A 25,654-nucleotide genomic window follows, 5' to 3' on the forward strand; every position below is an offset into this window, starting at 1 on the left:
GTAGTGACCAGCTTTGTGTCTTATGTACTTAAAAGTTCTTGAGATTAAAGTTGTGGAAATGAAATGTCCTGTCCTTGTTGTTGCTTCTTGTGTGGGGAATATGTATATGCTAGCAGAAGGCACTTTCTTACTCTCCCTCCACCGTATTCCTTCAAGCATGGTCTGACCCTGGAGCTGAAGGGTTTCAGCTAGGCTGTTAGCCAGCAGATCCCATGGACCTTACTCTCCATGTCCACAGCGCTGTGAGACTGTGCTCAGCTTATTAAATGGGTAGCTGAGATGGCCTTAGGATTGGTTGCATAGCAAGCTCTTACCCGCTGGGCCATCTCTCCTGTGCAGTGCTTTATTTTCGACATCTTCAGATACTCCTCAAATTCTCCTTGCCTACTTACAGCACCTTGACCCTAGAATTTTAGTGTCGTTTGTGTTTGTTTTTATATACTATATTTTAGATAAATAAGTGAAATGAAATAAAATAGGAGCAAGGGATGGAGGCACATTCCTGTTTTCCCAGCCTTTGCAAGGCTGGTGCAGGATGATCACAGATTTTAAGGCTAGTTTGGGCTGTACAATGAGATCCTGTAACCAAAACACAAAATATGATTTAGATAGTATTTAGTTGTAGAAATGAATGCGTGGATTGAAACATTTCTTGAGTACTAACTTATTGTGATGCTCACAGTGGGAGGATATGCTGTTTGCAATATGTTTGAAAAATTTTTTAGGTGGTGGCCGAAGAGCAAGTTTCTTAGTTGCCAAAGGTGGTTCACAGATACTGTTACAACTGCTAATGAATGCCAGCAAAGACTCCCCTCCCCACGAGGAGTTGATGGTACAGACTCATTGCGTCCTTGCAAAGATCGGACCCAAAGGTGAGAGCTCTGTTTATTTTTTTTTTTAATTTGTCCTGGAACTAGCTCTTGTAGACCAGGCTGGTCTCGAACTCACAGAGATCCGCTTGCCTTTGCCTCCCGAGTGCTGGGATTAAAGGTGTTTGCCACCACCACCCAGCCAATCTTTGTCTTAAACTGCTTAAATTTTGAAATGTAAAGCACTACTTTATCTTGGGTTTAACAGTGGAATGTTTTGCAGTTAACCAGCAGGAACTGAGGAGCCAGGATTCATGAAGAGGTGTTTTGAATGTGGCATACAAGGGGAAGAATGCCAGTATTAGTGTCTTAGTGCTTGTGGGTGCGCCCATATGCATATATATGTGCGTGCATATGTATAGACGTTTACACACATATACATGTAGAGAGTGAATGCTATGTGTGTTCTGGTGAAGTTAGGAGGGGTGTGGGTACAGTGTGTGGAAGTGAGCATGCTAATGGACAGTATTTTCACTGATAGTCACATTTGTACTGTGTGCAGGTCAGTGTTCTGGAAACTTCCTATTTACAAAGACCAAACAGACGTGAAAAACTGTGAGGGTTTGAGCCGCAGAGAGGCACGTAAAATACTAAAAGCACAGCGAATAAGGAGAGGCAGGCCCAGGAGAAGGAGAGACTGCTTATTCAGGCAAACAGAACATGTCATGCTCTTTGGGTGGAACCCAAAAGTGTAGAGTGTCTGTATGTTGTCTTAACATTGAAAAGTGTTGATGTGAACATGCTACACATACACGTTGGCATGTAGCATGCAGGCATTTAGCTTGTATTGTTAACAGACCGTGTTTTAAAGAATGCAACTGTGTGGTGACCTTGAGACTAAATGTAGTACAAATCTGTCTTGGCCCTTATTTTTCTTTAAGTTCTATACTTGAGATTCATGAATTCCCTTTTTGATACTTTTGTAGAAAATGAAAATGAAATAAAGTTTTATTTATTGGTAAATATGATAGTCCATTCTTCCTCTGCTAATTATAACCAAATTATCTTTTACTTTTTGTGAAATGAAGATATCAATGTGTCTGTTTCTTCCATTTTAATTCATAAGTCATCTTTATTTTATTCTGCATCTTAAATTTGTACTTTCTGCATTAGCATTTGTACAACTTTTCTGTTCTTATGCCATTCATTCAGGTTGTACAGTAATTTTTGAGTGATTCTTTTTGTTTTTTTTTTCATGTGACATAGAGGTTACTTTACCGTAGGAATATTCATTCTTTCTGCCTTGAAATCTGTGTTGTTAGTGACTGACTTCTGTTGGTCTCCATAGACACAGTGATGCTAACAGGTGGAAATGTCCATTACCCTGAATTGCACACACTAAATATATGTGTACTAAGATTATTGCCTTGTATGCTACAAATATGTGTAATTATCATCTTAGTCAGAAATTAAAAATAAAATATTTAAGGAGATGGAGGTGTTAGTAGCCATGACTTGGTTGTTACCTGCCACAGCATGTACTGAGTTATTAGAATAGTTCCTCTGTTTGTTCACACATTTTAAAAGATTTATCTTTTTATCATTTTAGTGTGTGTGTGAGGCCAGAGTTATCAGATCTCCCCACTGGCATGATATGTAGTTGTAAGGTTCTTGCTGTGGTTTTGGGTGCTGAACTTGGTCTCCTGGAAGAGTAGTAAGCACTTCTAACTGTTGGGCCATCTCTCCAGCTTCCCCTTAAAAATTTGTTTGATATATTTGCCACATTAATTTTTATTTTAAGATATTTATGTTTTTATTAGTGTGTATATTATTTTTATAGTTATGAAAATAATGTTTATATTAAATAATACTGGTAATTGATATTTAAATTATTTATTCCTCTTCCTGCCTGTATTTGCGGGAGGTGTATTGAATTAGCTTACTGGATAGTAGACCAGCTATGCTCGCCTTGCATGGGATTATCTATGTTGGACTAACTACTCTAGCCCCTCCCCGTCTTATTTTCCTGCCTTATTGGTATAGGATGTGCTTCAGAAGGGTAAGGTGTATTAGAAATTATACAAAAATGATTATCAGTTTGATTATTTCATATCAACTTTACATCCGACATGAATGTATAGTACAGATTTAATATGTCACTGCTGTTTTGGCAGTTCTAGTGGTTACATCCAGGGTCTGGCAATTCTAGGCAAGCCCTCTACCATTGAGTTATATCCTTTGTCTTCATTATTTTCCAACTTAGTTTTCTTTAAAAGTTTTATGTGAATAAATTTTTTTTAAAAACAGATAAAAAGTTTGGAGTGAAGGCTCGAGTGAATGGGGCACTGAATGTCACCCTGAATTTGGTCAAGCAGCACTTTCAGAACTATCGCTTGGCTTTCCCTTGTCTTCAGCTCCTGCGCGTGTATTCTACCAACTGTAAGTACTTATGGGTGGCTGTGATCTACTCAGGGCTGTGAGCTTACACAAATGAAGTTTAAAAACCATCTAAAGTCTATAAATCTCTCCAATTTGTGGAAAGTAAACTTTAATATGGCTCACAAGTCAACAGCAGTGATTTGGAGTGAGAAGGTGAGAATTCTCACACGTTCCTTCACTTGAAAAGGATTGGGCTGAGAGGAGAGCCCGTAGCATGCCTCCAGCGGAAGAGTGTGGAGTGTTGGCCACTGGGAAGTGCTTCTGTCTGCATGGGAGACAAATGTAGAGTCTCCTGGGAAGCAGGGTTTCTGGAAGGGATAGTTGGTCTGGGTGGCCTGGGGTCATGTTGAGGTGGGAGGACCCTTCCCTTGTGTGTGGTTCTGTTCTCTAAGGAGAGGGGGAGAGGAGATGGGTGCATGTGCTGTTCTCTATCCCTGACGTGGTTCATGTGAGCAGCTACTTTAGGCTCTTGCCGCCTTGCCCTCCCCTCCCCCTGCCCCCGTTATGATGGGCAGTTTCCTGAGCTTATGAGCTAAATAAAAACTTTCCCCCATAAGTTGCTTTTGTCAGTGTATTTTGATCACAGCAACAGAAAACAAAAGTAAGACACTCTGGGCGTTCACGGACAAAGGAGGAGGTGGAAGGCACCTAGTCTTTTACCTGCAGCATTGGCCTATCACCAGGGAGGCAGCAGAGCACACAGAGAATGGTGCTGGTGTCTCGGGAAGTTAGAGAGAAGGGCAATTGAAGGGAGATTGTTTTTAATTACTCCCCCCCTCAATACTCTCACTTTGATATATTAGGTCTCAAACCTATGAGATAAACATTTGCCGTGTGTTTTCTGACTGAAATCTCAGTTAACGCATGAACCATAGGGAGATGGCTCAGTTAGTAAATTCTTGTTGTACAAGCATGAGGCCCTGAGCTTTGGTCCCTAGTATTCTTGTTTATAACCCAAATAAACACACAGAGGTCTAGATTAATCATAAAATGCTTGGCCTAGTAGCTCAGGCTTCTTATTAACTCTTTCTTACATCTTATATTAGCCCGTTATTCTTGTCTGTGTTAGCCACGTGGCTTGGTGCCTTTTTCAGCGAGGTGGTCACATCTTGCTTGCTTTGTGTCTGGCTTCCTCTCTCTCTGTGTGATGACTGCAGACTGACTCTTTCCTGTTACCAGGATTCTCCTGCTTTTGCCCCACCTCTACTTCCTGCCTGGTCACCCCGCCTATACTTGCTGCCTGGCTACTGGCCAATCAGCATTTATTTAAAATACAAGTGACAGGGTACAAGCCATTGTCCTACAGCAATGGCGAGAGGGAGCTTGCTGGCCAGTCTGTTTAAATGAATCACTGAACTCCAGATACAATGAGAGACCCATCTCAAAAAATGTAGAACGATAGGAAAAGCCACTTGACATTGACCTCAGGCCTCCATATGTACACTCACACATACACACACACACACACACACACACACACACACACACACACACGAAATAAATTCTAGACCATTTGAATATCATGAAGAAATATTGATGCAGTGTAAGGTATATGTGTATACACATGTGCATGTATATGCTGAGTGCTTAGTTGTAGGTGTGCTCAGAAAAGCAACGAACACTTATATGACTAAGGACATAGGTAAAGAATTTGTTATTTAATCAACAAAGAACAGACATAAACAGTAAAAGTGAGGAATGAATTAGGAAAAAAAAAAGAAAAAGTAATTTAGATCCCACCACTTGGGAGGCAGAGGCAGGTAAATCTCTGAGTTTAAGGCCAACTTAGTTTACACAACAAGTTCTAGAACAGCCAGGTCTCACAGAGGAATCAAGCCCTGTGTCAAAAACCAAAACCAACAAGACAAAACAAAAATCACATTGATTAGGAAAGAGAAAAATTGATTGAAAAATTAAAAACTTAATTTGAAATAAAAGTGAAACAATTTTAAATACAGCAGCCAATTGAGGAAAGAAGATGCTGGAGGTGTGACTGTGGAAGGCTGGCACAGGCGGAGAGCAGGGGCTCGGGTCCCCAGGGTGATGGAGAAGGCTGGCACAGGCGGAGAGCAGGGGCTCGGGTTCCCAGGGTGATGGAGAAGGCTGGCACAGGCGGAGAGCAGGGGCTCGGGTCCCCAGGGTGATGGAGAAGGCTGGCACAGGTGGAGAGCAGGGGCTCGGGTTCTCAGGGGATAGAAGAGCTGCATTTTTTGGTGGCATTTTATTGAATAAAGCACTAGAAGGCTAACAGATGGTTTCTGTGTAATTTTTGTGTGTGTGTGTGCTTGTTTGTTTTTGAGACAGGTTCTCCTTGTGTAGTCTTGTCTGTCTTAGAACTCACCATGTAGAGCAGTCTGGCTTCAAACTCAGAGAGATCCACCTGCTGCTGTTTCTTGAGTGCTGGGATTAAAGGCAGACAACTACCACACACAGTGTATGTGTAATTTCTTTAACATTTGTTCAGAATTTAAAATACGGAGCAGTTTTCTTACTGCCCATTCTCTGTAGAATACTAAGTCTTCAGTTTTGCATATTCAGAGCTTGCTTTAGTGAAGGCCCTGGTTGCATCACACTAGGTTGGACTCTCCAGAGCACCCCCACTCTGCCCAGGCTGTTTGAATGCATATCTAGTGTGTTGCTGGGTGTCAGTTGCTGTAGCTGAAGGCCCTCGTCTGTCTTTTCTCACTTTCCCATTTGCAGGTGTTGTCACATGTAGCCATTGATAATCTGTGATTTTCATTCTGACATTGTCCATGGTGTACCTACCTATCTGTTGAGCTGTTTCAGAAACTTCTACCTTCTAAACTCCACCTTGTTCCTTTCAGAGCTAACTCATGTTCACATTGAGTGGACTTAGGCATCATTTTTCCCAGAAGTCCCCATCTCACTCTGAAGTGGGGATGCCCAGGGAGAATAAACAGTCTACACCACTTACTGCATCTAGACAATGACGTAGTCATGGCTTATAGTCTCTGCTGCTCTTGCCGTGCTCAGTTTTCTCAGAGCAGGGCCAGTGCTTGTCTCTTACTCCCCACATTCCCTTTCCTGGTGTCATCTCATCATAACTTTTTTTGGAGTGCTAGTTGCTTCCAGCTTCCCATGCAAGCAAAGCAAAATACCTACCAACCTCCCAACCCTACAGCAGACCTTCAGCGTGTACTGGTAGCTCGCATTCACACTGACTAAATACTTTGGAATGCTTTTGGATTCATCACTAAGACCCATATTATTTTGTGTCTTTCTCTTGTTTCTCAGCTGTGAACGCAGTATCTTTAGGTAAAAATGGAGTTGTGGAGCTGATGTTTAAAATCATTGGACCTTTCAGTAAGAAGAACTCGGGTCTTATGAAGTGAGTAAATGTTTTGGCATGAGTAGAAATATGTCCTTAGTTATTGCCGTTGCCTGGGCAGTTGAAGTTAGTTGTAGTTAAGAGTCTCTAGTTCTTAAGTAGTGACTTTTTATAATGATGAAGATGTTCTTAATTAAAAGCTTAATCTTTAAATTAGAAAGTTTCAGTTTACTAAGACTAGTATTTTAGTCATGTCGACTTTGAGTGGTTCTAGATCCTGTGAGAAGATAGGCCATTTACAGAGTATCATTCACTGAAGCCTTTGTTGAGTGCCTACTGTAGTCCTCACCAACTGGCTAATCTTCTAAAGACTGCTATCTTCCTTCTCAAGACTACCTGATATGTCTTGAAATTATAATTTTTTTCAAATCATGTTGTTATTTTTATCTTTTCTTCTATTGGGACATGTATGGGTATATGAGTATATGTTAGATGCTATATTGTGCACATGTGTTTCCATTAGTTTATAGGTCCTCTAACCTCAGAGATGAAGCACTCTGTTTTGGGGTTATGTTTAGTTGTATTTAGGGGTTTTTAAAACTCACACAGCAAGGCTCATAATGTATCCTCCCCATGAGTTTCAGTGTGTCATCATTGTCCTGTCATTTATGCTCCTGTCACAGTGCTATTTGCATGTTTTATTGGGGACTGTTGAGTAGGTCATATGGAATGGTTATTTCTCCCAGTAAATTAGGCGACTACTTGAGCAAACACCTCTGTTAAATAAGGATGGAAAAATAGCATCACTGCTATAGTGATATCAAGAGGATAATAATGCCTTACTAGAAAATAATTTCCATGTTCTTGGATGTTGTAGAGTCACAACTTTTCAAAAAATATTTATTTATTTATTTATTTATTATGTATACAATATTCTGTATATATGCCTACAGGCCAGAAGAGGGCACCAGACCCCATTACAGATGGTTGTGAGCCACCATGTGGTTGCTGGGAATTGAACTCAGGACCTTTGGAAGAGCAGGCAATGCTCTTAAGTGCTGAGCCATCTCTCCGGCCCGTAGAGTCACACTTTTACATTGATTTATTTAGATGAGAAATAAAGAAGTCATAGACATTGTTCCCAGAAACTTTTTTGTCTATTTTTTTTAAACTACCTTTTCTCATTTTTCATACCAATCCCAGTTCCCTCTCCCTCCCCTCCACCTGTTCCCTCCACTCCCCCACCCCACTCCTCAGAGAAGGTAAGGCTTCCTATGGTTTGTTAAGAAAGTCTAGCACATTGCTTTGAGGCAAGACCTAGGCCCTTCCCACTATATCTAGGCTGAGCAAGGTATCCCTCCAAAGAGAATGGCTTCCAAAAATCCAGAACAAGAAGTAGGGATAAATCCTGGTCTCACTGCTAGTGGCCCAGAGTCTGCCTGAGCCATATAACTATCACCCATATCCAGAGAGCCTAGTTTGGTCCTATGCTGGTTCCTTTGCTGTCAGGCTGGAGTTGGTGAGTTTCCATTAGCTCAGGTAAGCTGGTTCAGTGGGTGTCTCCATCATGGTCTTGACCTCTTTGATCATATTCTCACTCCTCCAACTCTTTAACTGGACTTTGGGAGCTCAGCCCAGTGCTCCGCTTCCATCTGTTGCTGGATGAAGGTTCTATGGTGACATTTAAGATAGTCATCAATGTGACTACAGGGCAGGGCCAGTTTAGGCACCCTGTCCATTATTACCCCAGAATCTTAAGGGAGTTGCAACTTCCCAGAGAAGTAGAGTAGTTTATGAACTCCCAATCTCAGCAGGGCCTGCATTCTACCATTGTTATCTTACTCTTCTTTCAGTCCATGTATTATATCTGCCAGCACGTTTGATTACTGTTAGGTACGAACTTCTTATGTTGCCACAAGTTCATTTCTGTGCCCAACAATATTATAGTGGTTCTTAATTTCATTTTTTGTTTTCTGACTGCTGAAGAAATGCCTTCTTAATACTTAGCTTATTAGTATTAGCATTCAAATAAGTTTTATTTGTTGGTTGTATCTCATAATAATATCTATTATTGTTGTTATTTGTTGTTTTTTTCGAGACAGGAGTTCTCTGTGTAGCCCTGACTGTCCTGGAACTTGCTTGATTGACCAGGCTGGCTTTGAACACAGAGATCCTTTTATGTCTATCTCTCAAACACTTGGGTTAAAGGTGTGTGCCGCCATTGCCCAGCCCTCATACTTCTTTAAAAACAACAAAGAGCCCATTGTTGTGTTGTGTTTATTGAAGGGTCTCTGTGAGGTGTAAATATGTCACTCTGGATTAGGTGACTGGCGTACAGGTATGTCCTTTATGTGTACTTGCAGCTTGCCTGCGTTTACTTTTTAAGATGAAATGTTTCCCAGGTGATGGTGGTGATGGGTACTGTGGCACCATGTATGTCGCTGTGCTGACGTGTCTGCTTGTCAGAAGACTCCCTCTACCTGCTGAGTCTTGAGTCAGTGTTCACTCTTCCCTCTGCCGGAATCTGTATTTGAGTGGGGCTTGTAAAATAATGACTGTGGTGCAAGAGAGAGCTCACCACTTCCTGTTCTTCCAGAAGATTGGAGTTTGGTTCCCACCACCCATGTCGGGTGGAGAATGCCATCTCCAGAGGCCCTGACACCTCTTCTGGCTTCTGTGCACATCTGCACACATAGAGCCTATACTCACATAGATACACATGTATAAAACAACTAAAAATATAGTGACTATTGGGGTTGGAGAAGTAGATCAGCTTGAGGTTAAGAGTGTGACTTGCTCTTGAAGAGGTCCTGAGTTTTGTTCCCAGCACCCATGTTGGCCAGCTCAATATCTTCTGTAACTCCAGCTCCAGAGAATCCAGGGCCCTCTTTTAGTCTCTGTAGGCACTGTACTAAACTGCCCATACGACCCCCCACACATAGTTAAAAATGATAAAAATAAATATTTAAAAACATGTCTTTTTAAAGTTTTTGCTTTGAAATGTTTATAAAGACGAACATGTAAACCTGAAGTATTTGACTGAACTCTATTCTTTAAATATTTTATTTTATATTTTTAATTATGCATACATGTGCGTGCATGTGGGTACCTTTGGAGGCCAGAGCCGTCAGATTTTCCACATGGAGCTGGAGTTACGGTAGTTGTAAGGCACCTGATGTGGTTTCTGGGAACCACACTCTGGTGCTCTGTAATACCAGTATGTACTACAGCTCCATCTCTCCAACCTCCAAATTTTATTTTTTAACAAAGAGGGTGCAGAGTATTTGGATCTTTTTTTTCTTAATAAAGGTCAAAATAAATGAATGTGGTGGTAGACACCTGTTCCAGCATGTGGGAGACATAAGGCAGGAATATTGTTAGTTGGAAGCTAGTCTAGGACATTGGGAGAGCCTTTATCTAAGGAAATAAATAAATAAACATTTCAAGATATTTGGGAAGATTACTTGTACATATAATTATTAGTTTAGTATTTGTAGCCCATATGTTTACTTATTTAAACATCATGTACAGTCTTAACATAACTGATAAAATGTAACAAAATAAAGTATTTGTATCATAGCTAGGGAGCCCACTTGGCATAATGAGGGTAGTGCAGTGGGCTGTGCAGGCAGGGCCTGGAGGTGATGTCACCCAGCTACTCACTGGCTGCCTAGTCCAGAGTAAGTTACTTAACCCATCATTCTTGTCTTTTCCAGGTATAAAGATACTTAGTGTTGGTGTCTTCATTATAAATTATAGGGATTTAATGGAATGAATCCTAGGAGCACACACACTCCTGGAGCTTGGGCCAGTGCTTAACTGTGGATCTCTATATTCACCTTAGTTACTGGATGAAGGCTCTCTGATGGCAATTAGGGTAGTCACCAATCTGATTACAGAAGATCAGTTCAGACATGCTCCCCACTATTGCTAGGAGTCTCAGCTGGGATCATCCTTGTGGATTCCTGGGAGTTTCCCTGACAAATTTTTTCTCCCTAACCCCAAACTGCCCCCCCCCATCAAGATATCTGTTTCATTATTCTCTTCCTTTGTCCCACCCCAACCCACCCAACCCAGTTTATAACCAAACAGAGAAAGACCTGTATGACAAGAACTTTAAGTCTTTGAGGAAAGAAATTGGAGAAGATAGCAGAAAATGGAAAGATCTCTCATGCTCATGGATTGGTAGGGTTAACATAGTAAAAATAGCAATCTTTACTAAAAACAATGTATAGATTTAATGAAATACCCATCAAAATTCTAACACAGTTCTTCGCAGACTTTGGAAGAACAATACTCAATTTCATATGGGGGGAAAAAAAGCCCAGGATAGCTAAAACAATCCTGTATAATAAAGGAACTTCTAGAGGTATCACAATTCCTGACTTCAAGCTCTACTATAAAGATATAGTAATAAAAAACAGCATGGTATTGGCATAAAAACAGATTGATGGATCAGTGGAATCAGGTCGAAGACCCTGGTGCAAATCCACATACCTATAGTTTTTGATAAAGTAGCCAAAATTATACAGTGGGAAAAAAGCATCTTCAACAAATGGTGCTGACATAACTGGATGTCAGCATATGGAAGAATGCAAATAGACCCGTATTTATTGCCCTGCACAAAACTCAAGTCCAAGTGGATCAAAGACCTCAATATAAATCCAGTTACAGCATACCTGATAGAAGAGAAAGGGGAAAGTTGCCTTGAACTCATTGTCACAGGAGACAGTTTCCTGAATATAATGCCAGTAGCACAATTGATATTGACAATTCATAAATGGGATCTCCTGAAACTGAAAAGCTTCTGTAAGGCAAAGGAAAATGTCAGTAAGACAAAATGACAAAATGAATGGGAATATTCACCAATTCCATATCTGACAGAGGGTTGATATCCAAATATCTAAAGAACTCAAGAAACCAAACATCAAAATACCAAATAATCTAATTTAAAAGTGGTATACAGATTTAAACAGAGAATTCTCAACAGAAGAATCTCAAATCACAGAGACACACTTAAAGAATTGTTCAACATCCTTAGCCATCAGGGAAATGCAAATCAAAATGACTCTGAGACACCAGCTTACATTTGTCAGAATAACTAAAATCAAAAACACTGATGACAGCTTATGTTGGAGAGGATGTGGAGTAAAGGGAACACTCCTCCACTGCTGATGGGAGTGTATGGCAGTTTCTCAGAAAATTGGGTATCAACCTATCTCAAGACCCAGCATTACCAATCTTGGGTATATACCCAAAGGATTCTCAGTCATACCTCAAGGACACTTCTCTTCTATGTTCACAGCAGCATTATTCATAATAACCAGAACCTGGAAACAACCTACATACTCCTCTATTGAAGAATAAAGAAAATGTGATACATTTACACAGTGGAGTATTACTTAGTGGTAAAAAACAAGGATATCATGAAATTTGCAGGCAAATAGATGGAACTAGAAAAAATCATCCTGAGTGAGGTAACCCAGACCCAGAAAGACAAACACGGTATATAGTCACTCATAAGTGGATATTAACTGTAAAGGATAATCAGACTACAGTCCACAGCTCCAGAGAAGCTAGGTAACAAGGAGAGCCAAAGAGGTACACATGTATTTCCCTGGGAAGGGGAAATAGATGAGATTTCCTGGGTAAGCTCTTCTACAAGGAGAGCAGTCAAGTTGTATTAGGGCTCACCTCACATTGAAGGTCATTGCTGGGCTTGACCTTCAACTTAACGTAGGTGTGCTAACTTCATTAACAACTGCTCTCCCTGTTATTTCCTCCTTGCTCGTGGACTGCCCTTTGGGTTCTTGTGAGTATTCTTCTGGGTGGAAAATACAAAAATTGGAAAACTGTAGGAGAAAGTATAAATATTTGGAAACTGAGAAACTTTAATCAGTTAACCCAATATGAATCATTCATTTAAAATATGTAAGGATTTTTATAATTTTTAAAAATTCATATTGTCTTTTAAGTTTAGTATTTAGAATTTATTTTAGGAATCGACATTGGCTTATTAATGTCACAGAGTTTCAGAATTTTATGCTGAAGTTTATACTTTTTCCTTTTGTTTTCTTTTTTAAAAAAGAAAACAAACTGTCTTTTTTCATTATATATACCAATCCAAGTTCCCACTCCCTCCTCTCCTCCCATTCCCTCCACATACTCTCCCACCCCATCCCATCCAATCCTCAGAGAGGGTAAGACACATTGTTTTGAGGAAGGCCCAAGGCCCTCCCTACTATATTATAGGCTGAGCAAGGTATCATCCAGAGAGAACAGGTTCCCAAAAAGCCAGTACATGCAGTAGGGATAAATCCTGGTGAACCTAAGAAAAACACATGTAGATCCACCTGGAAAGTCAAAACAGACAAGATCGCCTGACAAAATTGGGAGCATGGGGGTTGGGGGAGAAGGGAGAGTGGAAGGAGAAGAGGAGGGGAGTAGGGGACAGGTGAGGAGAACTTGAGGGAATGGGATAGTTCAGAAGGATTAAGGACAGAGATGAGAGCAAGGAAAGAGGTTTATTGATTGAGGGAGCCATTATAGGATTAGCAAGAAACTTGGCTCTAGAAAAATTCCCAGGAATCTAAAAGAATGATCTCAGCTAAGACCCTAAGCAGTAGAGGAGAGGGTGCCCGAACTGACCTTGTCCTGTAGTCAGACTGATGAATAGCTTAAATATCACCATAGAACCTTCATCCAGCAACTGATGGAAACAGAGGCAGAGACCCACATTGGATTACTGAGCTGAGTTCCCAAAGTCCAGTTGAAGAGTGGCAGGAATGAGAATATGAGCAAAGAGGTCAAAGCCATGATGTGTCCACCCGCTGAAACAGTCTACCTGAACTAATGGGAGCGCAGCAACTCCAGCCAGACTGGGAAGGAACAAGCATAGGACCAAACTAGTCCCTCTGAATGTGGTTGACAGTTGCATGGCTGGGGCAGACTGAGGGGCACTGGCAGTGACACCAAGTTTATACCTTTTGGATAATGTTTTGATAAAAGTTTCAAGATGATTGCAAGCTGCTAATTTCTTTATCTGATGCAACTGTGGAGGTGAAGCTCAGAGCCACTGGTGCTGGGGCTGTGCGCGCGCTTCAGCTTCTCTCCCTGAAGAAAACAGCTGCCAGCTTTTACAGTTTGGAATCAAGTTAGCCATTGACTCGATTGAGAGACTGCTCAGTGGTCAACATGTGCTTGCTACTTTGCAAGAGGCTCAGGTCTGGTTCCCATCACCCTTGTTCAGTGGGTCACAACTGCCTGTGACTCCAGTTCCAGGACACCTGCTTCCCTCTTCTGCCCCTCCCCCCCCTTCACTTGTAAAGAGTTAGCTAAAGATGAGTAAGTAATAGCGTTCATTTCATTGCATCAGCTTCCCAGGCTGATTTGGTGGCTGGAAATGACAGGTGTTTACTGTCTCACAGCTGAAGAGCCTGGATGCCCAGTCTCAGATCCTCAGCAGGCTGTCCTCTTCTGAAACCGTGGAGAGAGCCTTACTCCTGCCTTCTCACCAGTTGTGCTGGTTTGCTGGCGATTTTTGAGCCATCCTTGGCAGTCTCAGCTTCGAGCCTTCTGCTTTCATCCTCAGTAGATGGATTCTCCATGTGTTTGTTTTAACGTCTTCTTTAAGGGTGTCCTGCGAACGATAGTAAGAGCCCGCCTACCTGCAGCATGACCTCCTATTAATGGATTTCATCTTTACTGACCCTGTTTCCTGGTGAGGTTAGATCCTGAGGTTAGAGATGTGGAATATAGTTCAGCTTGTAACAGTGAAGAAGTTCATTTCATTTGTTAATAGCTCATGAAAGTTCTGGTCTTTCGTCACCATATTGTCAGCTGTCTTCATTGTACCTTGTCCCTTGAAATGTCTTTTATATACTGATTTCTTTCTGTGTACTTGTATCTGAGGTTGCTCTTTCAGGTGGTCATGATAGTATCTGCAGTAAAAAGTTTGATAGAGAGAATGTTATATTGACATGGCAAGAAATACACAGTGACATCCCCCTCCTTGATGTAAAGATGCAAAGAATTCAATGGATCTTTTAGCTTTTTATTGTTAAATGCTCAGAGGAATATATATTTTGTCTGTTTATGTACTAATCTCCCCCTTGCTAACAGGGATTGAACCTAGGGTTTTGTCCATGATGGTCAGGTGCTCTCCCACAGATCTGTACCCTTCAGTGGTTGTACCACGGTGTAGAGGGATGCATAATAACATAATAAAAGTTAAGATGCCACAGAGAAACAGAGTCCCTAGTTCTCTTTGATTTCACCCTGCAATATGACACATCCATCTGACATAGCATACTGTCCCTCCTCAGGGAGTGAGCAGCTAGAGAATAGTTGGTGTGTGCAGGTGTTCTTCCTTCTAGGCTCGGTAGGTAGTTTTGTGTGTCTGCTCTATGTCTACAGACCCACAGGTTGTTTTTGTTACTTTTAAGGTTATAAGAGGATATGAATTGTAAGAACAGTTTAATCCATGTTGCTGTTGTTACACGCAATCTTTATAATGTGATAACTCCGTAGGTTGGGAATTTTCAACATTCCAGAAGGCTGCCAGGCTTGCAGACCATTGTGCTTTTAAGCCCTGGGGTATTCTTACAGAATCTCCTTTATTTCTCCATTCTAAAGAGGACTGCAGTGTGTTCCCTGTTTTTGAGGGTAAGATGGTGCTGGTTGGTGAACTCCTGCATAATCTCCTGTAAGAATCATGGATATCCAGCCCCTACACATCAGACAAGGAACCTTTCTATCAGGCAGGCTCTTGGCACATCAGTAATGCATGACTAACTTCTCAGCATTGCCTGCAGAACAGCAGACAGTCTCCTTTATTTCCCAGATGTGTCTATTCTGTCTTCCAAATAGACATGTTTTAGACTTGTCCACCACAGCAAGACTGTAGATGAGTAACATGCAGATCCCACTGAATGGTCCTGGCAACCTCGGTGTCTCAAAGGAGAGCCTAGCCCTTGGGATTAACTGCAGGTGGTCAGCAGCAACAGCAGCAGCAGCACCTCTTCATGAGAAGTGTTCCGTTCCTGACTGATAAACACAGAGGCCTTTGCCCAAACAGGAAGTTCTTTCTAGGTGACTGCTTCTGCTGCCTGGCCACCCAGTATGTTCCTGCTTGCTCTTGGGAGCATTGCAGTGGCCACAGTAACCCTTGCTCAACACTAACCCTTGCTGAATTCTTTAAAGGTACTCTTTTCTGATTTTGTAATTGCCTTTATCAACAAGTGACTTTTATTAGTTTAGTTTCTTTATGGGGTTTTTTATGTGTGTTTTGGCATGCTGTAGTTTAGATTCTGTAGCTTCCACATTCATGAAACATCTGTTTCTGGTGTAGTTGAGTGATTGTTTTTAGGTTTAACTGTGAGTCAGTATTCATGCATTGCAGACCGTCTGGTCACTTAACCGTCCATGCATCTCTTCATAGGGTCACAGCTTCGTCTCTACCACAACTTGTGCGCCCACTGCTTCATCACCAGAGACTTAATTTCTTAAGTTTTTCATAGATGTGTGCAATCTATTATGTAATGTAGACTATAAAATTATCTGTTGTTTTAACTTCTATAAATGAAGGAGTGTGTAGTAGGCATTCAACAAATGCTTAATGGTGAGTGAAATGCTTAATCTTGATAGTACACATATTTTAGTGAAAATTGTAGTTGCTAACATCTTACGAGGAGATATTATACTATGTAGGGTTGTATTTCTGAAGTTGAAACATTTTCCCCTAGTAACCCACTTTTTTATAAACCATTTGATTTACAGACTTTCTACAGTGATAGATAATGGTGTCTTTGTGGCTGATTATTGACAGCTGATATAATTGTGTGTAACTGAGTATATTCAAGAAAATGTATGTACCTTCAACTTTTAGGACTCTTTCTGTGTCCTGTGAAGGGGTAATAATTAGCTTTGCTTCTAAGTTGCACAGTTTACAGTTATCCCTCATGTCTAAGGATGCTAGCCCATGGCACTGAACAGCCGTTACTTAGGAAAGTTAGAGACACCTGTAGCAAGCACCCTGTAGGTCTGAACTAGACCATTATAACTTGTTCTTATTAATTCTTTTGTAACCGGGGCCCCTGTGACATCTCTTTTGCTGTTTGTGTACTCTCAAAAGTCAAATGCAGATACTGTAATTGATTTCATTTATCTAATTTCTGACATAAAGACAATGCTAATTTTATTAAAATTTTACAAGTACTTTGACTATTTTAATTTTATTTAATTAAATAATTTTAAACTGAGGGGGAGGTAGATATACACAAGGAAAACACTAGATAATCAGTGCTGTTGCAAGAGTAAATGATTTGGAATGGATAATGGACAAAATGATATTTGACAAGATTGCATGCCTTTATTGTAGATTCATTTCACTAGTTTTGTTGTTGTTTGTGTTTTCTTGTTGTGTTGACAGGGTTGCTTTAGACACTCTTGCTGCATTGCTAAAATCAAGTAAGTTTCTAAATACTAGAAATAATAGTAATTAAACTAACTATAATCTATGTTCAAGAAGTTGGAAATTAGATTTAGTGTATATAGTTAAACTAGTTTCTTGTAGTCAAAGTTACAGATATTGTATGAGGTTTATTTCTCAGAAAATGATGTTTATATGACATTTACTTATTTTATTTTAATGGCAAGGCTTTATGCTTATGTCAGTAAGTAAGAAATATAAAAATGTGCTTGAATAAATTATCCAGATGGATGGAATAAACTAGCTCAATAAGCATGTCATTATAATGCATATCTTCATAGCACATAAATTAACATAGTAATTTTTATTAGGAATTTTGTTTTTACTAATTTTTGTAAGTTCACATTAATACCATTTAAAAAGTGACATGATATAAATTTATAGCAGTGATAAATTTGTTTGCACAGAACTCACTCTGTCTTCAGAGCTGAAACATGGGAGATGTGTCTTCTGATGCTGTTGGGGAACACGTGCTACATGTATTGAGGTTTTTCTCACCAACAGGCTCAGTATGTCTTTGAAACATTGTCATAGTATTCGCCCATATGACCAGTTGCTTAATTAACATTTAATATTGACTTTTACTCTTCAAATTTCTGTTGATAAATTTTTATATGCCCCCTCTCCCAGTACATAACAGGCAGTTGTTCAGAAACTATTGTCTGGGGTGGGGCCACCTTGTTTGCTAAGTTTCTAAGGCTATATATTTTTAAGAGTAACATGATTAAAGTGTGATCTTGCTGGCACAGTGGCGGGAGTCAGAGGCAGGGTCATTGATGTCAGCATAGTGAGCTTCAGGTCAGTCATGGCTACATAGTAAGATTCTGTGTTTTTATAAAAAAAAGAGCTAAATTAAGTTTAAAAATACATTTTTTGTTGTTTACCAGAATTCTCATTGACACTTTCACCCTTGGGATGGAATGGACGGGTCTCAGTGGGGTAACTCCTCTTGTCTGTGATGTGAGAAACTTAGACCACTTGATGAAGCCAAGCATCTGATGAGTAGTTTGTATTTAATATCTCTTCCAATTGCACTGCACACACGGGGTACACAACACAGGACCCTAATAATGCAAAATAGCATGTAGCAGGCTGCATAGTTTGAAATGGACCAGCGCATTTTGGAGTATCCTCTCTTATATTAAAACTTGCTTATTGTGGGCACTTAGCTCAGAGGATAGATTTGCTCTCTGAAGTAATGTGGTAAGGGAAGTGTGTATAGGAGGAGTGAGTGTGACAGTAGTGTGTGCAGGGCCTCACTGGGACACACATCACATGGTGCAGCTTAATGGAAAACTTGAGGTTTTTGTGCTTTGAGAGGAAAAGACAGACAGACTCCTAGGGACTTTTGTACCCTGAGTTTGAGCAAAACTCTTTCATTGATTTGTTTTAATTGTGCTCAGTGAAGATTGTAGATAGCTCTCATCATTTTTTAAGGGCCAGTACAGCACCCATGTTTGAATGATAATGAATCCTTTATTTGGCATTTCATTTTAAAATATAAACATTCCCCCTAAGTATCATTTAGGCTGTTGCGGATTCTAGCAGAAACAAAATTCTAAATATTGCAGTAGCCAAAAAGTTGTTAACTAAGTCTTCTTTGCGGCTACTAAAGGCGTGTGAATTTCAAGTGGTGTGAGCAAAAGTGTGCACTCACTTAAAACTCTCGGTTGTTGTTGAGACAATGTCTGATCCATCCCAGGCTGGCCTGACCTCGCTGTGTAGAAAAGGATGACTTTGAACTCCTGATCTTCTTGCCTGCATTTCCTGAGTGCCAAGATTACAGATGTGCATCAGCTTGCCCAGTTTATGTGGTGTGGGGGGCTGAACCCCAGGACTTTGTGCCTGATAGGCAAGCACTTTATCAACTAAGTTAGATCCCTAGTCTAAAATACAAGAAAGTTTTGTCGATCAAATCAAGAAATTGAACTGATAATATAAATAACAGCCTCATAGGAAATTAGCTATTGTAGATACAGTAGAGGGTCTTTTTTGTTTGGTTTTATTTTTCTCTCTTGTCTGAGACAAGGTCTCATAATAGCCCAAGCTGACAATCCTCCTGTTTCCACCACCCCGGTGCTGATGTCAGATGTGCACTACACATCTAATTTACAGTAAGCTTTGACAATGCTCACCTCGGAAACCACCTCCTCCTTAGGAACATTCAGAGCATCGTTACCAGCGTACGAGTTACACAAGCCATGTGCTGGAACTGATGATCCTGTTAGGCAGTTAAAGGCAGCAGCATCTTGGGGTCCATAACATAAGCCAAGGCTGCTTAGTGGGTAAATCTGAGGTTAAGAAGAGATTAGAGTTTGTAACTCAGCAGCCCTAGGTGGGTCGGCTCCACTCCTCTGCTCCTGCAGTTCTCATAGGCCTACCACAGTAGCTCTGGTAGCGCTGTGTGGTGCCGTGGAGGTGTTCCATGGCTGCTGCTTTAGTAGGTGTGTTCTTCTGGGTAGTAATCTTAAGTGTAAGAAGGTCAGTTCAAATTTAGGGTTTCTTACAGTTGTAGTCCATTAAGATTGACTTACTTCAGAAAACTTAGTTTTTTTATGTTAAGATTTTAGTACCTAGAAAGAACTATTTTCTAATCACACACTATTACCTCTTATATAAAACAAGTTGTATTTTAATTTTTGTGTTTTAAGGAGTGGATATCTATACAATTGTGAAATATCTAGAACAGCTAATTTCACTGGGAAGATAAATTTTCTAAGCAATGAGCTATAATCCAGTAGGGTTAGTTTAACTGGAACACAGAGTCTGTAGTAAAAATAAGCAAGAGTGGCAGTTGCTTTAAGCACAGTCACGCTCAGCCAGTGAATAAAAGCGTTATGCTTTTGTCTTATGAAAAAGGCCCGTATAAGTTTCAAAATATATGGAGTTTTAAAATCAGTATAACATTTAAAAAAATTATAGACCTTGTCTTAGTAAATGCACTCATTTTTCAGTTTTCTTTTTTGTTTGAGACAGTCTCACACTTGTGATCTTGCCTTTGCCTCGTGAGCTCTGCAGGTGTGCCCCCAAGCCTGGCGAGGAAGGAGGCTCAGCTGTGGGCCGTGATAACATAATTAGGCAAGGATGTGTGTAGAAATTGGAATGATTTCTGGAACTTGCTGTAATTATTTTGTTAGAAAAAATTTAAATATGTTGTTGTTCTTTTTCAAAGGCTAGGAATTTATCACAATACTGATATTTTACTTTTTGTTCGATTCATTTTAAAGTTTTTTCCTGTCATATAAAATAACCTTTCCCAATTTTCTCTTGTTAAAGAAACAAATGCCAGGAGAGCCGTAGACAGAGGATATGTTCAAGTGCTTTTAACAATTTATGTAGATTGGCACCGCCATGATAACCGGCATAGAAACATGCTTATTCGGAAGGGAATTTTACAGAGCTTGAAAAGTGTCACAAACATCAAATTGGGAAGGAAAGCATTTATTGATGCAAATGGGATGAAAATTCTGTACAACACTTCACAAGTAAGTCACTTTTATTCTCAATTCTGCTTATGCACTAATGATAATTGTTTTGGCTCTTAGAAAAATGAACTATTATGTAAGTATTCAGGAAAGTGTACATATATTTTAAAATTTTGTAAAACCAATAATCCCAACTGGTTTTCACATGTGACCTCAGAGATGATTAGAGAGCGTGGCAAGAGCTCATGCCTAGAGCATGGGTCTCACACCGCAGCTGTATAAACCGTGCACACAGTGGGAAAGCTCCATAGAGCTGTGCTGCAGGGGTGACTAGATGGGCTTAGCTTTGTGCACTCTCACAAGGTATCGGAGGATGCTCTAGCTTCAGGGCAGTTCTGCTGTTAGCGTGGGCCCTGACCATGGCAAGTTTTCAATATAGGGTACAGAGAGAGATGAGAGCTACAAGTAGCATGCCAGCCCTGCTAGCATCTTAGCTGCACACAGCCCTGACAGCACGTCGGTGACCCTGTAGGAGATGCCATCAGAGGGTAGAGGGCACACAGCCCCGAGAGCAGTCCAGTGATCCTGTAGGAGACACCATCAGAGGGTGGAGGGCAGTTGCAGGGCAGCCATATTCTGCCCTTTGAAATGACAGGATATCTGTTTAAGTTGCACTCTCTTGGTTTTCCCCACAATAAACAACCTTTCTGCATGATGGTGCTTAAGGTTTCTAAACACTTGGCTTGTTTATTCTGAGTGTTTTCATTTTTCTAGAACAATCCTAGATGCCTGTTTTTATCACCTGGATGCATACAGTAATTATTTGATGTTTGTTGATGAATTGGGTGGTTTTAACACTTTCGCACCTTAATTTGACTGTTTAATTAAGTCAGTCATGTGCTGAAGATTGTGCAGTATGTCAAAAGTACCACTGAAAGGCCAGTTGTCGCTGGCAATGGTATCAGATCACCTGTACTTGACAATTGGCCAACCAGCCAGGCTCCTAGCAGTGGAAGTGGGGTCTGCTCCCACTGCTGCCTTACGGCTCTGAGAGGCGCAGTCAGTACACACGATTCTTTAGTTCTTACCAGTTCCCAGTGCCTCTGTATTCTTTTCATGCTAGGCCAAGTATCTGAGTGACTCTACTTGATGACTTTCATTGCCAAAGATAAGTACTGATTTTTGCCTAGTGAACATTTAAGGAAATATCCTACTGAGTTAGTCACGTGACTCCAGAGTACAGCTATGTCTGAAGAGTAATGCCATTCTATAACTACATTGTGTTACAGTATTACTTTGTGTGATGTCTATGCTAGGAGATCATTATTGTGTTACATTTTGAGTATAGTGGTGTTGAGCTGTTCACTAACTCACATATTCTTGTTTGAACAGGAATGCTTGGCCGTCAGGACCCTTGATCCTCTTGTCAACACTTCTAGTCTGATAATGAGGAAGTGTTTCCCCAAAAACCGCTTGCCACTACCAACCATTAAAAGCTCTTTCCACTTCGAGTTGCCGGTCATCCCTGTGACTGGACCTGTGGCTCAGCTCTACAGCTTACCCCCTGAAGGTAGGGCCTTGGTTGCTGTGGGCTCTTGCATGGGTGTGAATGTGAGCAGGATGAATCTGCACTTCTTTATAAGTAAGAACTTGTAGTCTATTAAGAGAAGTACTGTGTTGCATGTATGTCAGAGAGAGTTGTGAAAACAGGAAATCAGTCAATAAATCAGTGTAAATTTTCAGAGTGTAAGATGGTGACTCAGATGCTTAGGTCCTTCATTATGTTTAGGATTACCTGTGTAACTTATGATGATGATGAGGGTGATGATGAGCATGTGTGTTGTGTGCCACCTGCATTCACGCTTGTGCTAAGTGAACATGTGAATGTCAGAGGACAGCGTCCAGAAGCTGGTTCTTTGCCCACACGGGCCCTAGGGATCAACCATGACATCAGGCTACTGGCAGCCCCACTGAGTAACATCGCTGGCCTGATTGCTACTCCCATAAGCTAAAAACCTAATTATCACAATTAGCAAAAATTGAACAAATAACTTACTTGAACAAAAAGTGAAATGACTTGAGGCTGTTTTTCACTTTTAGTGTAACACTGTAGGTATGTAATATGGGAGAATTTTAACTCCAATGTGGTTTTTACTGGTGGTGGTTTGTAGTCGAGTTCCTCCTTTAGCTTCCTTTGATGATGGTATTTCATGTAATCCAAATAAACCTTTCTCCTCTGTTAAAAAAAAAAAAAGAATTGCATGGTAAAAAGGACCAAGGGGAAAACTGCCCTGCCTCTGACTAGACCCAAGGCCAAAGGAAAATACTCTGACCCTGAGTTGACCCCAGGACCAGGACTTGAAATATCAAACCTTGAACTTGTCCCCTTGTCAGGTTGCAGAATCCCACCAATTCCTGAAGTCCCTGAGTTGGAAATGCCACCAATCCCTGAGTTTGCCCCAGAATCATACCACAAAAATCCACCCCGCCCCAGAAGCCCTATATAATAAGGTCTGTACCTTGTTCAGTTTGCTGCTGTTTCTCACTCGAGGCAGTCACCCTGCTGGATTCCTCCTTCTCAATAAATCTCTTTAGTGAGGTTTGTTGTGCAGTGTGATGTTTTTGCCAGAGTGGAGCCCAGCTGTAAAGAACCTTCAACCCTTTTGCTGGGGAAGCTTTCCCCTAGTGGAGCGGAGCTGTTAGAAACTCTTCCCTGGAGCAGGGCTGTAAGCTGCTACACTTAGGTGACTTTGTGGTCTTCCTTGGCTCCCTACTGCCAGGTTCCCTTCCCATCCCAGCTGCAATGCTTACATGGATATTCATAGAATTTTTTCTTACTATGTCTTTGAAAAAGTTATTTTTATAAGGTTTATTATTATTCAATAATAAGATCTAATTATCTAAACAGAGATTTAATTGATATAAAATACCAAAATACCTCATTTAGAAAAATACCTTTCAAAAATTAGGCTGGTGAGCTAGCTTATAGGTAAGGGCATGTTATGCCAAGCCTGGTGAATTGAGTTCAATCCTCAGGACCCACATGGTAAAAGGAGTTGGTGGACTCTGGCAAATTACTCCCTGACCTCTATAGGTGTGTGTGTATGTGTATGTGTGTGTGTATGCGTGTGTGTGTGTGTTTGATAAAAATTTAAAACACACAAAGTTTAAAAGTCAACAAGATTGAGTCTAGAGAGTTGAGTGAAATAGTTTTTTAATTTCTTCTTTCTGTTCTTTTGAAATTTCCCACAGACTTTGAAAGTGAGGACATTTGTAGCAATTCTGAAAGGCAGGCAGAGGAGTCTTTATAAAAGTTATGCTGCAGTGGTAGAGACAGGCCCAGGATGAGCACAGTCCTCCCACTCTGACGCGTGGCGTCTCTGACTCCAGTAATGCCACTATCATTTAATTTGGAGGGGCAATCAAAGAGTTTTGGACTCTATCTTTCCTCTGTCTAAATACAGGATTGTGGAGGTGTGAGCAGTAGGAGTTAGATGGTGGTTCTCGCTGCTAGGAGGCTGGGAAACTCTTCTATGATGCAGCAGAAAGTAACAACAGGGAGGAAATAGAATATGTCCTGATGTTTAGTCAGAGTCCAGATTATGGGATAGCAGCAGTTTACCTGCAATGTAGTGAGTTCACCAGGCATGGAAAACATGAGAAAGGTGATACCCTCCTGTGGGCTCCTTTCCGGTGTGTCTCAGACGTGACGAATCACTAAACTAGAAATGCATTTATTTGTTAACTCACAAGCCTTCAAAGTGGGATGGGAAGAGTCTGATGGAGAGTCTTGGGCCAAGGAGGATGTTCTCATTTTGTTTTCCATTACTTTCTAGTGTGTCAGAATTACTTTTTTTTAGCATCCCTAGCTAAAATGTGACCTCCTCTGGGACAGGTCTAGACTGTTTCTTGTCTATAATAATCAACAAATTTGATACTCTGGACGCTGAGATGGCATACTACTTGACTTAGTATGGACACCACAGAACTAGAGCTCCATCTCACAAGACACTCTCCACTTCAGACTGCTGCTACGTGTCCAGGCTTCCTCTGTTTTGGAGTGACTGACTGTAAAGATGTTAGGGCATTACCACACCACTGGCAGTATTGGTAAACTGCTAGGACAGCTCACATCAGTCAGGAACACTCTGTACATTATTTGTTATAAAGGACATAACTCAGGTACATCAGCAGGAAGCGCAGCAGAGGAGCCATGCTCTTGCAGACACATCCTCCTCCTAGTGTCTTCTGTGTCCACAGCCCAGGAGCTCCCGGAGCCACGTTCTTTAGAAAGTTTATGGAGGTCTCATGAAATAGGCATGCTCGATTAAACCATTGGATGTGGATGACTAATTCGTTTGTAGGTCCTCCTTCCTCCGTAGAGGCTGAGAAACAGGTGTGACGTTCCCAGCCTCCATCCTGAAGCTACCTAGGATTCTTTTCTACCAAGGGTCCTCTCATTAGAACAGAAGACATTCCTGCCACCCAGGAAATCCCAGGGGCATGGGAACTCAGGACAAAATGGAATAGCTCCGTATCACAGCAGCACTGTTTTAGCTCCTATTTTCCTCCTTAGCATCCTTTGAATTGCATGGGTGGTTATGAGGGTACACCTTTGTTGAGTGGCTGGAGCTGGACTCAGGACTTGCTTTCTTGATTAGTAAGTACCAAAAGGTAGTGAAGTACTATCTATGGAGATGTATCTGAAGGATCAGTTCTCATTTGAGGTTTCTGAACCTTTATAGCTTTCATCATGAAGGTGGTGTGCTCTTAGATATGTGGGTATGGAGCTGTGCACCTTAAGCCCTTCCTGACGTGATTACTAGAGTATACTGCAGCCAGTCGAGTGATGAGTTTAGATGTTGAGGATGCAGAGGACCCTGCAGAAGAGCAGCTGTACTAAATGCTACAACCTGCCCACTCTGTAACACCTGACAGCGGCTGCCTTGTCACCGTGACATAATAATCACTTTTAGTACAAGGCTCACAATGTTATGTCGTTACCATAAACAGAGCTTCTACATGAACAAATCCATTTCATGTTGATAGATGTCCTAATAACAATTCTTACATTTCTAAAATTGTAATTGCAGAAATGTACATTTTCATATGTAACCTCCTCAACAGAGGTGTTTATGCTGACCTCATTGGTCCAAAGGAACACACAGGCATTTTAGAGCCTGCCCCTGTGTCATTCTTGGTA

General features: G+C 40.9%; 1 protein-coding gene across 4 annotated transcripts in view; it reads left to right on the forward strand.

Moving 5' to 3' along the window:
• Positions 1 to 25,654, forward strand: part of LOC121453357 (cytosolic carboxypeptidase 1-like) — a 131,718-nt gene that overhangs the window by 37,765 nt on the left and 68,299 nt on the right. For all 4 annotated transcript variants that reach the window (XM_041660081.1, XM_041660078.1, XM_041660079.1 and 1 more), the window contains 6 exons: positions 726 to 872; positions 3,117 to 3,248; positions 6,504 to 6,597; positions 16,967 to 17,004; positions 20,303 to 20,511; positions 21,844 to 22,021. In XM_041660081.1, coding sequence (XP_041516015.1) covers positions 726 to 872; positions 3,117 to 3,248; positions 6,504 to 6,597; positions 16,967 to 17,004; positions 20,303 to 20,511; positions 21,844 to 22,021 — 798 coding nt within the window. The remainder of the gene's footprint in view (positions 1 to 725; positions 873 to 3,116; positions 3,249 to 6,503; positions 6,598 to 16,966; positions 17,005 to 20,302; positions 20,512 to 21,843; positions 22,022 to 25,654) is intronic.

The sequence above is a fragment of the Microtus oregoni genome, unplaced genomic scaffold (genome assembly GCF_018167655.1).
Source record: "Microtus oregoni isolate MIOR12 unplaced genomic scaffold, Mior012 000011F_ref0000422, whole genome shotgun sequence".
In the NCBI taxonomy this organism is placed as follows: Eukaryota; Metazoa; Chordata; class Mammalia; order Rodentia; family Cricetidae; genus Microtus; species Microtus oregoni.